The sequence below is a fragment of the Achroia grisella genome, unplaced genomic scaffold (assembly GCF_030625045.1).
Source record: "Achroia grisella isolate CSIRO2021 unplaced genomic scaffold, CSIRO_AGI_Agris_v1 utg970, whole genome shotgun sequence".
NCBI lineage: Eukaryota > Metazoa > Arthropoda > Insecta > Lepidoptera > Pyralidae > Achroia > Achroia grisella.
The window spans coordinates 783,176-801,164 of NW_026713076.1; the positions used below are offsets into that span (position 1 = coordinate 783,176).

The 17,989-nt window shown below is 42.2% G+C and overlaps 1 protein-coding gene across 1 annotated transcript in view; it reads right to left on the reverse strand.

Annotated features, from left to right (window-relative positions):
- LOC131854148 (intermembrane lipid transfer protein Vps13D) overlaps window positions 1–17,989 on the reverse strand; it is an 83,604-nt gene that overhangs the window by 15,701 nt on the left and 49,914 nt on the right. Inside the window, 17 exon segments of the mRNA XM_059205281.1 lie at window positions 218–275; window positions 363–486; window positions 976–1,125; window positions 1,174–1,269; window positions 2,623–2,832; window positions 3,841–4,047; window positions 5,047–5,248; window positions 6,343–6,604; window positions 11,625–11,808; window positions 12,501–12,725; window positions 13,513–13,653; window positions 14,319–14,481; window positions 15,069–15,295; window positions 15,712–15,810; window positions 16,897–16,949; window positions 17,011–17,088; window positions 17,694–17,796. Coding sequence (XP_059061264.1) covers window positions 218–275; window positions 363–486; window positions 976–1,125; window positions 1,174–1,269; window positions 2,623–2,832; window positions 3,841–4,047; window positions 5,047–5,248; window positions 6,343–6,604; window positions 11,625–11,808; window positions 12,501–12,725; window positions 13,513–13,653; window positions 14,319–14,481; window positions 15,069–15,295; window positions 15,712–15,810; window positions 16,897–16,949; window positions 17,011–17,088; window positions 17,694–17,796 — 2,582 coding nt within the window.

Genomic DNA, 17,989 nt, shown 5'->3' on the forward strand with positions numbered 1-17,989 from the left:
ACTGCAGGAACAGCGTTTTCAATGACAAAAGTTATCGGTAATTTGTTCACCACACTCGTGACCACGACTAGTGCAACCAAATACTGCTAAAATAATCGGTGTTAAACCCGTTTAACTATATTAATAATATAACAGGAAAGTTTTTATTAAGATATCGGAATTCAACCGGCTGCACTATAGTCGGAGTCGAATTCTACAATAGAACAAGTGAGGGCACCTGCAGGCGATGTGCAGCGAGCGCGGCGTATCGATACGGAACCCGCCGGACCAGGCCGTGAGGGCGCGGGGCCCGGCGGAGCCGGCGGGGGCGTGGGCGGCCTGCACGGGGCCCGCGGGGCCTGCGGGGCCCGCGGGGCCCGGCCCGGACGGGGGCGGGGCCAGCAGCCGCACGCACAGCAGTCGCTCGCGGTCCGCACGCGCCCAGTGCCACGGCAGGTAGCAGCCCGCCACCGCAGACACGTGCGTCGCCATCGCGCCAGGGTCCCACTGCGCAGCATCAAATACCCCAATGCATCTTTTCTCTCCGATCGATCCCCATGCAATTCAAATTACGACAGCCTGCGCCGAGGTTCGAACCCCTCAGACTAAAGGTGGGAGTTGGCCTTCAGCCGCTCCGTAAGACCTTCGCGAATTTGGAGTACCAACCGCACTCGTCCCCTATCGTTCGGAGAAACTGTAAAGGCCAGCTGCGGCCAACAGCATTAGAGTGGACCGAAAAAAACGTGCTATGATAAATATCTTATTATGTGCATTCGGTACCATTATACTTATGATACGAAGACTGATGAAACTGACTAAAATAATAATAATAAGAGTACAATAGAATAGAAAGTAGGCTTTTGGCAGGCAGCCGATGTAATAAGAAGGAACTTGGGCTACTATTATTAAAAAAAAAATCTTTTATTTTAGAAACATAAAGTTAAAATCCACACGGTTACAGCTAGTAACATAATATAAAAACAAGGTGCGTATTACCAGGGTGGTGGCGGTGCACTTCTGCGCGAACTGCAGGTGGTGCGAGGTGTTGTTGTGCAGCTGGTAGCGCGGCGTCAGCGTCACGATGTTGGTGTGACGGTAGCGGCCCCGCCCCGCGCGCACGCGCACGCCCACCGCGAACTCGCGCTCCTCGCACGCCTCCCCGCCCCCGCCCCCGCCCCCGGCCCCGGCCCCGGCCCCGCCCCCGCCGCCCCCGGGCCCGGCCCCCGCAGACCCGCGCGACGTCAGACGCTTCACAGCCACGCCCGGGCCCAGTCCGAACGGCGAGCACCACTACATCACACAAACAAAAACGTCAGTCATCATTTGAGAAGCCTGTTATTCATGGGAACTAGAATCTCATTGTTAGCAATGTACCATGTCAGATATACCACCAAGTAATTTCATCTATTGATGGACTAATTGACCTGACATAGGCTGAACTGTTCTAACCTCATTCTCGTCTTATCATCCTCCACTGGAGCCACGCCAACATATACCATTACGCAGACAACAGGGTACCATTCCATTGTGTGAGAGAAAGAGAGGTGTCACCTGCGGGTTGAGTGCGCGCGCTCGTCCTAGTCGGAGGACACGAGCGGCGCCAGCATGGTGGTACCTGCGGGTTGAGTGCGCGCGCTCGTCCTAGTCGGAGGACACGAGCGGCGCCAGCATGGTGGTACCTGCGGGTTGAGTGCGCGCGCTCGTCCTAGTCGGAGGACACGAGCGGCGCCAGCATGGTGGTACCTGCGGGGTGAGTGCGCGCGCTCGTCCTAGTCGGAGGACACGAGCGGCGCCAGCATGGTGGTACCTGCGGGTTGAGTGCGCGCGCTCGTCCTAGTCGGAGGACACGAGCGGCGCCAGCATGGTGGTACCTGCGGGTTGAGTGCGCGCGCTCGTCCTAGTCGGAGGACACGAGCGGCGCCAGCATGGTGGTACCTGCGGGTTGAGTGCGCGCGCTCGTCCTAGTCGGAGGACACGAGCGGCGCCAGCATGGTGGTACCTGCGGGTTGAGTGCGCGCGCTCGTCCTAGTCGGAGGACACGAGCGGCGCCAGCATGGTGGTACCTGCGGGTTGAGTGCGCGCGCTCGTCCTAGTCGGAGGACACGAGCGGCGCCAGCATGGTGGTACCTGCGGGTTGAGTGCGCGCGCTCGTCCTAGTCGGAGGACACGAGCGGCGCCAGCATGGTGGTACCTGCGGGTTGAGTGCGCGCGCTCGTCCTAGTCGGAGGACACGAGCGGCGCCAGCATGGTGGTACCTGCGCGCGGGTTGAGTGCGCGCGCTCGTCCTAGTCGGAGGACACGAGCGGCGCCAGCATGGTGGTACCTGCGGGTTGAGTGCGCGCGCTCGTCCTAGTCGGAGGACACGAGCGGCGCCAGCATGGTGGTACCTGCGGGTTGAGTGCGCGCGCTCGTCCTAGTCGGAGGACACGAGCGGCGCCAGCATGGTGGTACCTGCGGGTTGAGTGCGCGCGCTCGTCCTAGTCGGAGGACACGAGCGGCGCCAGCATGGTGGTACCTGCGGGTTGAGTGCGCGCGCTCGTCCTAGTCGGAGGACACGAGCGGCGCCAGCATGGTGGTACCTGCGGGTTGAGTGCGCGCGCTCGTCCTAGTCGGAGGACACGAGCGGCGCCAGCATGGTGGTACCTGCGGGTTGAGTGCGCGCGCTCGCCCCAGCCGCACGGCCAGCGTGGGCCCGCCGTCGGCCTCCGCGAAGGAGAACATGAGCGGCGCCACCATGCGCGCCACCTCGTGCTCCTCGAACTGCCCGGCCGCCTCCTGCGCGCCGCCCTCCGCGCGGAACACCAGCGGCAGCCCCGTGCGGTTCACCAGCCAGTACGCCGCTGATATCGACACCTGCACCCACCCCACCCCGCACGCGCCACTACTATACTCTACTGGCTAGTTTTTTATTTTAGGTACACATTGAAATACAATATAATATTGATATTCAAATGATTAAGTAAGTATTAAATGGACGTTCATCTTTTTTTAAAATATTCCCTATATATTATTATCACTTTATCGCTATCAACCAAGTATAAGGATCAACCCTCTACATAATGACTGCATTTAATACTTACTTAATCATTTGAATATCAATATTATATTGTATTTCAATGTGTACCTAAAATAAAAAATCGTTTGTGATTACACATTTATTTTATTACTTTTCAGTAAACTGATTTATAGTCCACGTCACAGCGCGGTCATACAGCTGTATAAGTAATTTATAAAATAAGATATTGCATTTTTTTTTGTAGCAACATTGAAATTATTAGCTGGCAACTTTTTCTCTCTCTCTCCATTCGTTCATCTAGGTGCACACAACTCCATATATAAATAATATAAATTTAAATACTATTAACTTGTAAAGCTTCAATAAATAAGAAAATTATAATAATAATAATAATCTCAGGACAATTCACACAGCGCCATCTAGACCCAAGTTAAGCTAGCTAAAGCTTCTGTTATGGGTACTAGACAACTGATACAAATACATAGATATTTTTTTTTCGTAAATACATACATATTATACAAAGAAAATACCCAGACCGATACAAACAATCATAGTCATGAATACAAATGTTTGTGCCGTGCGAGGAATCGAACCCGCGACCATCGGACGTAAAGCGGTGTGCTAGACCGCTAGACCACCGAGGTCAAAAAATTATGAACCAAGAGACGTTATTATTGAGCCACCATCACCCACGCAGGTAAGTACATCGCCACTAACAAACGAACAAACATCAAATACAAAACAGCACAGATATAGAATGGTTTTCCGCACAAATTATTTGGAAAAAATCATTCTAATTACTGCTTACGAGAGTACGTGTAAAATATATATATATATATATATACCTTGATCCCGTCAGTCTTGCTGTGCGAGACCCTACCGTTGAGGTACAAGCGTCGCGAGCGAGTGTCGCGCAATTTTAATCGGGCACTGAATGAGCCTCCAGTTCCCGCCCCTGCACCACTACCATCAGTCCAGCTCACCACCAGCACAGACGACCATCCGAAGCCTTCCAGTTTCACGCTTAACTCCACGCCCTCCTCAACGTTCACCTTACATTAAAAATAATAACAATATCTATTAATATCGAGTAAAATAAAAAAAACATTTTTGGTTATTCAAAATATTTATAAATTTGGTGGTATAAGGGAGGCAGGAGTGAAAACTATAAAATAATTATATAATATATAAAATTATTTTATTTTTCTTCTTCTTTTTTTCTTCTCTTCGTACTCAATTTGCCAGAATAAAAATTCAAATATGTTTCAATATTTTCTTTGTAAAAAAGCTTATTATAAAATTGATGAATTTATAAATGATAATAATGTCTTTGTAGGAAATATCTAACTTAAAATTCATAGCGCTGACAATGTTATCTGATTGAACAGAGATTAAGTGCGTAGCGGTTTCTATGTTGATTGTCGCATGCCTAATCCCTGTTGTTAATTAAATATAATTAAATCAATATTTATTTAAAAGAGCAACACAAGTTTCTTGTTCATTCTTCTTGTGATGAGTCTGCATTCCGAATGAGCGGTAGAATCAAAAAACTTGACTATTCAAAAATGCTTATATTAAGTTTATTTGAATAAAGATTATTTCTATTTCAAAATGAAAAAAAAGTTCTAGGCAGTGGTAATACAGTCTAAAACTAGGTGTATTATTGGCCTCTGTTTACTACAGTCTCGAAAGTCTACTCATGTGATATGATAATTGTTAAGTTAATATTAATAGACTAGCTGTAACCTCGACTTCGTCCGCATGGAATTTAACTTTAATTTTCTAAAATAAAAGTACCCCAAGTTACCCCCTTATTACATCAGCTACCTGCCAATAAAAATCCCGTCAAAATCGGTCCAGCTATTCCAAAGATTAGCCGAAACAAACATACAGACAGGCAGTCAAAAATTGTAAAAAATGATATTTTGGTGTATGTACCGCATTTATATTCATATGCATGTAGTAAAAAACGGTTATTTCAATATTACAAACAGACACTCCAATTTTATTTATATGTAAAGATTAGGGAAAATATTAAGTTGAATAATCACCTCGTGGAAAGGCCTGGTCCCGCCAGGTGGCAGTGCGCCTTCTACGTACGGCGAGCTGTCGGAGCCCCTGGTGGCGCGGTACTGCAGTTCCAATGGCAAAAGGTTCTCGAGTCGCAGAGCAGGCACCAACGTCAACGTGTGACCCACCACGGGCGCGCCACGGTCAGGTGGGAAACGTTCGCGGACTATTGAACAGCAGAATCTGTGCACACAGGATATTTAAAAAAATTTTACGTTAAATGATTTAATCATAGGATCGTAATAGAAGAACCGAAAAGAGCTGCATGTATTTATGGCTAGAGTTAACTCAGTGATTCCCAAAGTGGTCTATGTAGACCCCCCAGGGGTCTATGACAAACTGCAAGGGGTCTACGATAGTGGTAAATTTTGTTTTTAAAACTAAACTTTACTACAGTTATAAGTTTACAAAAAATCAATGCCAGGTAAGAATGGGGGGTCTATCCAAAACTGAAAAATATGGCAAGGGGTCTATGGCAGAAAAAAGTTTAGGAACCTCAAGTTAACTGATAGATAGCACCATAATCGGTGTACTAGTCTGATGAGCATCATATCTGGCAGCTTCAGTGGTCTAGCGCTTTAACACATCGCCTCACTTCCAATGTTTGTGGATTCGATTCCTCGCGCGGCACAAACATTTATATTCATGAGTATGATTGTTTAAGTCTGTCTGGCTGTTTTCTATATATAATATGTATATATTTACGAAAAAATGTATCTATGCATTTGTATAAGTTAGCTGGTAGCTAAGATGGCGTTGGACGAATCGTCTTGAGATTATTATTATTGCTAGTACATTTCTCATTTGATCTATATCTATATTAATAAAAAAGATAGGATACGCATATAATTTTAGAATAGAATAGAAAATTATTTATTCAAATAGACTTAATTTAAGCACTTTTGAATAGTCATAACAATTTTTTTTAATCTACCGCTCGTTCGGAAAGCTGTCTCATCACAAGAAGAACGAGCAAGAATCTTGTGTGTTGCTCTTTTAAATAATCCTTGTAAGGTTACATTTACAAGTCGAAACGTGTGAATACAAACTACCAACCAGCACTATTTTTTTTGGGTGACATATACAATAAGATTAAATCAGTCGTAGCGATAAGAGCAGACCAATCCCTACAAGCAGCACTCGTTCACGAGCATGACGGAGGAGCCGGCCATCACTGCGCTCGACCATATTTTAGAGCGCCCAATGACCCGAATGAATGAATTTAAATCATTGTAAGGTAAGCTATATAAAGTGTAATTGTTTACAAACAAACCGACCTGTAGACTCGGTCTGGCGGCGCTCGACACTCGTAGTGCAGCAGCGCGCGCTGGCCGACACCGTCTTTCCAGTGTATGGGCGCGGGGAGCGCGGGGAGCGCGGGGAGCGCGGACAGTGCGGGGAGCGGCGGCAGCGAGGCGGGCCCGGGCCCCGGCACGGGCCGCGTCCACAGCGCGGCCGGGGCGCACGACAGCGGCGCCGCCCACGTGCCGCCCGCCGCCACCTGGGCCGACCGCCCGCCGCTCGCGCCGCTCCATTGCACTGACGCACGTGTCCACGCAAACAAACATACAGTAAACACATCCCATGACAGACACCAATTGTAAACTCTCCAACTAAATTTACTAAATCCTGCTACTGTTCCAGTAACAATTCACCATGTTAAGTCTACCTCCACAAGGTCCTCCCTGGAAACCATCGTGATTAATTCCTCACTATGAGCTAACCGGACCTAACTTCATGCTCATCCTATCATCCTTCATTGATGCCCCGCAAGCGTGAACCGTTAGCGCAGGCGGGTGCAACATTTTATTATCATCCATAAAAAAACTGTCACCCATGGTGCGGGTGCAGGTACATGTGCACGATGCAACAGTAATACCACAGATAACATAATATTACATACAGATACCCCATCCCATACAAGAAAATGGTTCCTTCCTAACTCGGGCTATTCTTCGGGCTATTTTATTTCGCCGCCGTAGCCGCTAGATGTCTCTAGATCTGAAGCAGTTCGGATTACTAGTGGGTGCTTAGTAACAAAGCACGAAAATAGATGGCAGTCAATTCAGTCTACATGACATCTGTTTTGCAAAGATAGGTATATACAAGATATGTAGGTAACTGTATCGTGTACCTCATTAGGGACGATTCAAGATTCAATGTAAATGTGTAGGTATAATATCGTCAGCCGAACCCTGCATATATGGCTTATGTGCGAATGTATATATTATGTTATAGTTTATTCTACATTCCATGCCTATTTTTTTCTCTCGACGAAGATATGTTGTAACGCGTCTGCGCTATACGAATAGCCCGATTTTGATACGTTTATACTCGTACGTATCAACATCGGGCTATATGATTTTTTATTTCAATCGTTATGTGTAAGAGACTGGTTTTAGCTACAATGAATTTACTGTTATAATGTTACTGTTATATACTTCATGTATTCTACGATGTACCCCTCTTTTCCCTAATGAGAATTCCGCTATATCTTATATATAAACTTCGTATCACAGTGTTAGTTGCCATATTTCTCCCACATTTTGATGAAATTTGATATGTATACTTGCTAGGTCTGAGGTAGGGTTGTTATCTATTTTTTATACCCCTAAGTCATAGGGGTGGCCTACCCTGAATTTTTTTTTTTTTTAATTATGGACAATTTTTTATTTATTTATAATGTTACATACACGCCTAAATTTTGGCCCGTCTTTCACCAACCCCTATTTTTAATAGCGATATTCTTACAAATATTATAAATGCTAAAGTAAATCTCGCGTTACACGTTAGAAATGTGTAACGGGGGAACATAATACTTCACGAAATTATGTATATTACAATAAAACTTAACGAGAAAATATTATAATGATGTCACTGGAACACTCATTGCTTTACTACTATACCGTCCATTAGTCGCGAACTTTCTGGATGCGCGAGAGGCGCGCTCTATTGGTCCGTCGGTGCGGTTACCGCACGACGCGCATGCGCTGTACGCTTAGATGAGTCTCACGGCACGGGCGTAAGTACTTACTATGTAATATATATGGGTATACATATGGGTGTCACAAATGTTTTTATTACAAGTAATATTACTCTATTATCTAAGCCAGTAATGTGTGCTTATTTTGAACTTGATAATATTCAGAATTACTTGTATACATAACTTTCGATATCTACAATAATAATATCTTTGATGTATGAAAGAAATGTATGTACCTACATTAAAAGATAATTTTTGACATGTATGAAATGTATGTACCTACATTAAAAAATAATTTTTGAAATGTATGAGATGTATGAAAGAAATGTATGTACCTACATTAAAAGATAATTTTTGACATGTATGAAATGTATGAAAGAAATGTATGTACCTACATTAAAATATAATTTTTGAAATGTATGCACCGTATAATAACAATACGTTAAACATCATACCACAGAGTCATACGCAAGTTAAAAACAAACTGCTATGATATTAATGAGAAAGGAAAATCAACTTTATGGTATTCGAGTTAGGGTCGATTTCTCTCTTTTTTTAAATACTATTTTAATCTTGCCAGTATTCAAAGACAACTACGATTCGTACTCGATATTTTAAATTATTATGTAATCGATTTTTAGTACAAATGTAAATAACCAACGACACTAATAATGTACTACTATATTCCGTTCTTTGAAACGGAACACTGCTATAATACAAAATAATGAAAATTTACTGTTCACAACGACTCATTAAAAGCATCATCGAATAATGCGCTGTAATAAAATCCTGTTATCGATTATTCAAAAAAATCGATAATACATGTATTTATTTTTAATATGACAACACTTCATACATAAGTATTATTGGAAATAGTATTACTTGCTTGTTCGGCTATTTTTAATTTACTTAAAATTTTTTTATATGTTTAATTTACAATAATGATATATTAAGTGCTTTTTATTGGAAAATATAAAAAAGACATTTAATTAGGCCGATACAAATGACAACAATGCCATCTATGAAAGCATTTTGAAAACATTGAGCCCCGTATTAGCACTGATTAAATTAATTAAGTACTGGAAAATAACAAAATGAGTAAATATATGACAATTACTTTTCTAAACGCATTATTTCATTTTAACATGTATATATAACTTTTTAAAAATTGATTAAACATTTTTGTAAACACAGTTTTGTTTTTTAAAACGTTTGCAAAACTATGAAGAATTCCATCGATCCCAATCACGCCATCTATATGCAACTTTTAGTAATAATAATGGCTACTTCCTCACGGATTGCCACTGGTAATACTATGTACATTATACGGTAACGTTTCGTTTCACAATTGAAAGTTCCGCGATTTACAAATGATATCTTAGTATTTCAGCTGTACCATATTCGTAATATATTAAATCATTAATAACTGTTTTAACTTAAATTTAACCCAGAAATAAAAATAGAAATAATCTTTATTCAAATAAACTCATTACAAGCACTTTTGAATAATCATATTTTGATTCTACCGCTCATTCGGAATGCAGATTCATCACAAGAAGAATGAGCAAGAAACTTGTGTGTTGCTCTTTTTAATAGATGTTTTTTTTATATAAATAATTACAGTATAAGAAGTAAGAGGCATGCGACATTCAACATAGAAATCGCTACGCACTCATTATTAGTGTAATCAGATAATATTGTCAGTGCTATGTATTTAAAATTTTTCTACAAAAACATTATTATCGTTAACGAATTCTTCAATTTTATAGTAAGCTTTTTTGCAAAGGAAGTGTTTTATTTGACATTTAAATCTTTTTTCTGGCAGATTTATAACAGACTCTGGTATTTTATTGTAAAACCTTACGCAATTGCCATAAAACGAATTACTAACTTTAGCCAAACGACATTTAGGTAAAATCAGTTTGTTATTGTTACGTAAGCTTTTATTAGTGCAATCATCAGATATCAGATAGAATGTTTTAATCTACAAATACAGTTTATTATATATGTTTCGTCATCATTTTTATTGATTTATATATACGTTTCACACACGCAGTCTAAGTGAATTGAAATGACCAATCACTGACCAGTTTCTTGACTGGTCCTACTATAGCCAATCGTAACAGCAATCAGCTGATCACGTGACAATGGTCGTGATCAGAAGTCTAGTCTCTCGATTCGATGCGAATGGCAGTTACAACGTAGCTAAGTGTTATAAAATCCAAATTTAAGCCAAAGAGCCCTATGAACCATCATCATTCCTCAAGTTGTGAAACCTGAAGTGGACAGCAGATCCGAAGTGGAAACCCGAAGAGCAAAACGCAACAAGGAAGAATCGATCCCCGGCTCTTCCAGGGGAATATACGACGATCCGGCTATATGTAAGTAGTGCTTGGTCTGTATCTTTTCACAAAGACTGGCGTGTGGGATCGTCTTACATAAACTGGGTCTCCCAAAGTGTCATCGGTTCTACCGAATTGATAAATTTTTTATAAATGTAATATTGAAAATTACCAAAACAACATAAATAATGTCGTCAAAATAGTGCTATGATATACATATGAATTCTATAGGTACATACTCTACAAGCCAACAAGAATATCTATATGTACATAGAGCGATAAAGGTGCGGTTACCGCAGTGGAGGCGCAGGGGGCGGAGGGAGCGGAGGAGGGGGCGGCGGGGGCGCGCGGGGGGCAGGGGGGGCACGCCGCGCCGCACCGCCGCGCACGCACTCCACCGCTCTACACCCACAACACCCGCATCACCTGACGGCTTCGGCACCCTCATCGTTTCAGCCTAATAATCATACCCCTATCTACTGCTCGTAAACGTCGACTGATCCTGACTGAGAACGGTGGTTTTGGGAAACGGTTGCACGGGATGAAACTTAATGAGCAAGTCTGGATAAGGACCTCCATCACGTCCTATGGAAGAGTTTGCTTTATATGGACCTTAGATTTGAATTTTAGTCATTATTTCTTTCTTCCCTTGGAGAAGATTACTATATGCTTGTCAAAATAACTTGCACGAGCAAGTGTGGGTAAGGACCTCCATCACATCCTGTGGAAGTGTTCTACACGGATATCAGAGAGGAGTTGGTGGAAGGGATTCGTCGCGAGGAAACTAAGAAAGAGGGTCCTGTCTATTACTAGTTTTAGTCATGACTTCTTCCACTGCTCCTGGAGAAGATTACTATATGGTTGTCAAAATAACTTGCACGAGCAACTGTGGATAAGGACCTGCATCATGTCCGGTGCAAGCGTTAGCTTTATACTGGCCTCAGAGAGGAGTTAGTGAAAGGGATTCGTCGTGAGGAAGCTTAGAAAGAGGGTCCGCTCTATTACAGTGCCTTGATGATCACGGTGGATAAATTTAGTCATTAGTGGAGCTGGTGGAAGTTTCGTCGTGAGGAAGCTAAGAAAGAGGGTTCTATCTATTAGTAATTTTAGTCATTACTTCTTCCACTACCCCAGGCGAAGATTACTCTATAGTTGTCCAAACAGCTTGCACGTTAACGTCAAGTGCGGTAACCAGCATTCGTGTTCGCCCTGTAGATACAGACAGTGACAATACCTGCGAGGGGTGCGAGGGGTGCGGGGGTGGCGACGCCTGCAGGGTCGTGTCCGAGGTCGAGGCGCACGTCGACGGCGTGCGGCAGCCTGTTGACCAGCACCAGCGCCGACCGCACCGTCACCAGCTTGCGGGCCGAGCCCTCCAGCGACACCTCCAACACTATACGCGCCTCCGCACCAGTTTTCTAACGTAGTAATATGATTATAGTAATTTAGTATCCATAAAGAACTGTTATTTTTAAACATCAATGTAATTTAATATGTTTACTAATATAATGAATGCGAAAGTAACTTTATCTGACAGCCTGTCAGGTTTTCGATTTAAATGAAATTTGGTATACAGATAGTTTAGATCCTGAAATAGAACAAGACTATTGTAATGGGAAAAAGGATTGTTGAAAGAGGAGATATGGAAAGTTGTATGAAAGTATCGTCATTTTTAAAGTTAGAAGTCTAAAACTAATTTCTTAGACTGGTGATTAAATATAATACAAAGTTTATAAAATTTTATCCATTAGGGATATAAAGGGGGTATTATAATATAGTTGTTTTGGTGTAATTTTTCGGTCGGGTGCCTGGTGATTTGTACTACGGGTAATAACTATTTAAAACAGCTGTTTAACAGCAATCGTTTCTAACAGTATATTTTCTGCATTGTTGATCCAAGAACACTGCATGCATTTGTTAACATCTATGTACTCGTATGTGAGGAGAAATAGAAATCTATACGTGTGTTTGGGTACCAACACTACAGGTAGGTATGTGAGGAGAAATAAAAATTAATAGTGGATACCAATAAATACATGTACTGTTTTTGGAAACATAGTGTTGGCCTGGTTTGTGATACAAAAAAAAATATATATGTGTGTGTGGGTACCAGATGCGTGAGGCTGCGGAAGTAGACCCCGACGCGGTCGACACAGACGGGGTCGGGCGGGGCCCAGCCGTCGAGCCGCAGCGCGAGGCGCGGCAGCGCGGCGTCCCGGGCCCGGCCCCGCGCGCGCCGCGCCCCGAACGAGAACGGCTCCGTGTCCCCGCCCCGCACCGACACCCACGAGTCGTCGGGGCCCGCGCGCGCCCCGCCCCACTCGGGGCCCGTCGGCTCCGGGCCCTCCGCTCTGCGCGCGACAAACTACTTCACCACCCACTCGATACTGAGTGCTCCTCTACGTTTACTCAAATTAAAACACCATGTGTATAGAAGTCGTATCGTATCAAGACTTAAAGAGTATGATGGAAGACCGTAGAAAGTGTCAAAAGCTCCACTAATGAGAGCGTTGCTCTTAAATTTATGAATGAATGTGTATAGAAGAGTGCAATTTTCTATATACATGGTGTTTTAATAAATTCTATTCTATATGCGAATAGCGCTATAGGCTTCAACGTTATATTGAACCTGTTATATATGGATAGTATGTTATAAATCATATTGAATAGATATTTATAAAAATACTGATAGAAATAGCTAATAGAATCTTTTAAAAAATCTAGGACTGTGTAGAACTGCAGTAAGTTCGATACTTGCTAAAACGTATACCTAAAGCTACACTAGGAGGCTAAATTTGGTTAGGCAAGAGATGAAACACGAACTGAGTTGAATGAGTAAAGAATATACATTGCAAGGCAAGTACCCTAAACTAACAACCTGATCACAAGTCAAGGAACTACTCGGAATTTCCCCCTCTAATATATATATGGAACCAATTCTCACAGCTTAAATCATTTTTCTTATAGCAGCACATACGATGGTAAGTAATTACCGCCGCCCATATATATCCGCAGCACGAGGAAAATCCATGGAATGTTGAGAAGTTCATCTGTCTGATGTCGTCACAAAGTTGAATTTAACTTCACACACTAAGAAACACGCATCATAGTGCGGTGTGTACGTACAGATGCGAGGTGGTGAGCACGGTGGTGAACCAGAGCCGGTGTCCGGTGTGATTCCGCAGCGCGTAGGGCACGAACGGCGACCGGCGCCGGTGCCCCGCCGGGCTGCCCTTCGGGGACTGGTCCGCGCCCGCCGCCGGCTGCGGGGACACACCACTGCTTACCATGTCTTATGACATATGACACACTTGCTAGTGAAGTGGGTCTGACTACACCGGTTTTTGTAAACCAAGTGTCCGGTATAACCGCAAGTGAAGTTGTACGTATGATTAGTAAAAGTCACGGGAACTTACCACGTTTTATATTTATTTGCTGAGTTCCCGATATTCCGACAGTGTTTCAAGCGCCATGATCACGGGTAAACTTAAGTTTACATGGTGGTTGAAAGCAAAAAATTATAAAACGTGGCAAGATCCCGTGATTTATACATACTTACTAATTATACGTATAAATAATGAGCGCGTCAAATTTAAAACAGTATATAAGTGAAGTTATATTCCACAATCGTGCGGCTGTGGAATATTTGCTATTTTTTTTTTTATTTCGAACAGAATCAAATTTATTTAAAAAAGCAACGTAGCGCATCACAATTTTATGGTTGAGTTCACTTATCAAGTGCGTTAAAAAACGTCCGGATAATGTACGTACGTCCTTAAAACAACAATTAACAAACATCCAAAAATATTAATTCATCCATTAATATATATATATCCCTAAAAAAACATATTTTGATATTGATTCTCCTCAAATACTTGATAGCTTTAAAAGCATCATGAGAGCGCAATGCGTGTAGTATGTAGATCACCTGCGGCGCGTAGTAATCTGCAGTCCAGTTAGCTCGCACCAGCTGCCAGAGGTCTATAAGCGATGACGTCACGTTCATGTTGAGCATCTCCGAAGACTGCACCAACACCTCTATGCGCGGCAGCAGCTTGCTCGTCAACTTGTACTCCCATGTTGTCTCGAATCTACACACCATAGACGTATGCGTAAGGCATGAGAACTTTCAGCCGCTCTATAAGTCCTTCCTTTGGTTTGGAGTGCCATTTGCACTCGGTAACTATCTTTCGGTGAAGCTGTTAAGGCCAGCTGCGGCCAACAGTATTAGGGTAATTTAGAAAACCTATAGAAGTAAAAATCACGGGATCTTACCACGTTTTATATTTATTTGCTGAGTTCCCGATATTTCGGCAGTGTTTCAACCACCATGATCAAAGGTAAACTTTACTAGTACTGTTACTATAGTACTAGTTCAGTAGTAGGTACAGCAAGTGGTAGCGTATTCATACGTATATAGTATAGAAAAAGGATAAAAAAATCATGCTATATTTTCATTAGTAATCTCAGTGTCAGTATTAATGGATATTTCACATGTCTCTGCTCGTTCTAAATCTACTAGTTATCGATCAACGAATATAACAATAGAATTAAAGATGAATATCAGCTAAGATGTAACAACTTATGTGAGCAATTTAAGAACTAAATTTATTTATTTTAAGTCACTTTCTAATAAAATAATTGTCATTTATGACAGAATAGATGTATAGAGAGAGACCTCCAGGGCTCTATGGCGGGCTCCCAGCCGGAGAGCATGCGGTTGTAGTAGTCTATGCTGAGCACGGCGGCCAGCCGGCCCGCGCCCGCCCCCGCCGCGCCCCACGCCGCGGGGCCCGTGGGGCCCCCGGGGACCCCGGGGACCACGGGGACAGCGGGGCCCGCGGGGCCCGCCGGCGTGCTCACCAGCATCGGGTCCTCCAGACTCTCCTCCACTTTGCGGAGATCCTGGCCATCATTGTCAATGCAGATATTATATTTACTTAAATTACAATTAATAATACAATACTTTGTAACAATTGGAGATGAGTAAAAGAAAAAAACATATTACGCCGACCTCAAATAAATGGGATAAGGAAGAAACATATGATGATGATGATGACTTTGTAACAATTAATTTTTATCTTGCAAATTCGATCTATACAAGTGATCTATATACTAAATAACAACAGTCAAATGTAAAGAGCGACACGGTTTGTGGAATGCTTATTAGACGACATGTATATAATGACAATAATATACATATATAGTATATATTGCTGATCCGTTTGTCCTGGACTATCATGGTAAACGTGTCCCATAATATGCATTGCATAAATTATGCGCGGATTCGACACAGTGTCCGATGTAAGTTTGATACTGACCTGCTCCACGCGCAGCTCCGCCAGGGACACCTCCAGCAGAGGCACGTCAGAGTCCAGGCAGTCGTCGATCACGCACAGAGTGATGCACTCCGCGCTTAACTGTCGACAACACACACACACACACATAAATTATAACTGAACACATTTCTTTTATCACGGTTTTTTTCTTACACGGGTTTTTTCTACTTCACGTGTAAAGGTTAACTGTCATAACTGCGCTCAGTCACAAAAATGTCCCTCAGCAATTCACACAACGTCATCTAGTCCTAACCCAAGCAGATCTTGTGTTATGAGGACTACATAACTAATAGAAATACTTCGATACATTTTTTATTAAATACATACATATTATACATAGAAAACATTCAGGCCAATTGAAACAATCATTTATGAATACAAATTATGAGGAATCTAACCCGCGACTATGAAATGAAATGAAATGAAATGAAATTTTGTGCTAAACCGTTAGTACACCGGATGTGGTATTTTGAATATTATTATATTGTTCGCACATTTAGTCATTTCTGACATGCAACAGACAATTGTCAATTGAAATATTGTCATTATACATTGCTCATCATTACATACATATATTATTATAATTTATTTATTTATAAGTTGTGAAAGGTATTCGTCTATATTATAAAAGCAGTTAGATAACAACCAATTATACAATTCTTTTTTTAATTTGCTTTTATTTAATTGTTTTAACTCCCGCGCAACTTGTTAAATATTTTTATGGCCATTGGATAACAATTAGAGCTTGCTAGCGATGACTTTATCAACGGATAATATAATTTATTAGGACGGCTCCTTGTGTACTTGGTCTCAAAATCATAAGATGTTTTAAATAATTCAGGATACGATTTAACAAATAGGCACAGTTCGTAAATGTACGTAGATGGCAATGTTAACAGTTTTAATTTTTGAAATAACGGTTTGCAACTTGTTATTGGTGAAACATCAAATATGGCTCGTATACATTTCTTCTGGGAAAGAAAAGCTCTACTTAATTCCACCGAATTTCCCCATAAAACTAAACCGTATCTTAATTTAGAGGCAACGTAACTGTAACCAATACTAGAATAGCGGTTTTTGTTCCTGCTATGGGAAGTAAAGCCGTGTGCTTAACCGTTAGACCACCGCGGGTGTCAATAGAAATAAGATACAACTAGCTTAGCCTACATGCACGGCTCGCAGCGGCCAGATGGCGGAGGGCGGGGGCGCGGGCGGCGGAGGCGGAAACAAACAGACAGACAGACAAAAAATTTAAAAATGTTAATTTGCCCGTGTATTTACCGCCCATTCCCACGCCGGCGCGCATGTGCAGGCTGTTCGCCGGGGCCGCTTCCGCTTTCTCTTCTGCGCCAGTTTTACCTAACACAATTCAGTTCCCATTATTAATATTCTTTTCTATATTGGTTGACAAAAAAAAAATGTGTATTGTCTATAAAGTTCAAAATTTTATGTAATACTAGCTTATCCGCGTAACTTGGTCTGCATCACACTTACTTAACATTTATCATTATACTATCCATTCCCGCGATTTCGTCCGCGTGGAAATTAACTTTATTTTTCAAAAACAAAAGCAGCCTAAGTTACTCCTTATTACATCAGCTACCTGCCTAAAAAAGTCCCGTCAAAATCGGTCCAGCCATTTCAGAGATTAGCCGAAACAAACAGACAGACAGACAAAAATTGTAAAAATGTTAATTTGGTGTATGTACCGTATTTATATTCATATGCATGTAGTAAAAAACGGTTATTTCAATATTACAAACAGACACTCCAATTTTATTTATATGTGTAGATAACGAAATATTTACAATGGATATATATACAAGTAAGCGATTCGGTTTCGAATGACAGACCTGTTATTTTATTCTTCTGTCGTAGCTATGCAACGGTGTTGCCGCGCGATAATAGTAAATTGACCACAGAACTATGTATCTGAAGGTATACATATAAGTATGTAGTGGTACCTGAGAGCGCGGCCCGCGCCTGCTCGGGCAGCGACTGCAGCATGGCGGCGAACATGCGCATGTCGTGGTACGACAGTCGCAGGTTCAGAGTCCCCAGCGCCACCTGCACCCACAACATTACTATTATTATCTATACTACTGGCCACCCTGTGGTCGCAATTCAACCATAGATAATTTAACATTCAGACCATAGATAAAATGACGTCAAAGACAACCAATATTAATCTATTCTCAATTTTACCAGAGACTTTAACAATAAAACTATAAGTTTGCGTGTGCGAAATAAATATTATTGT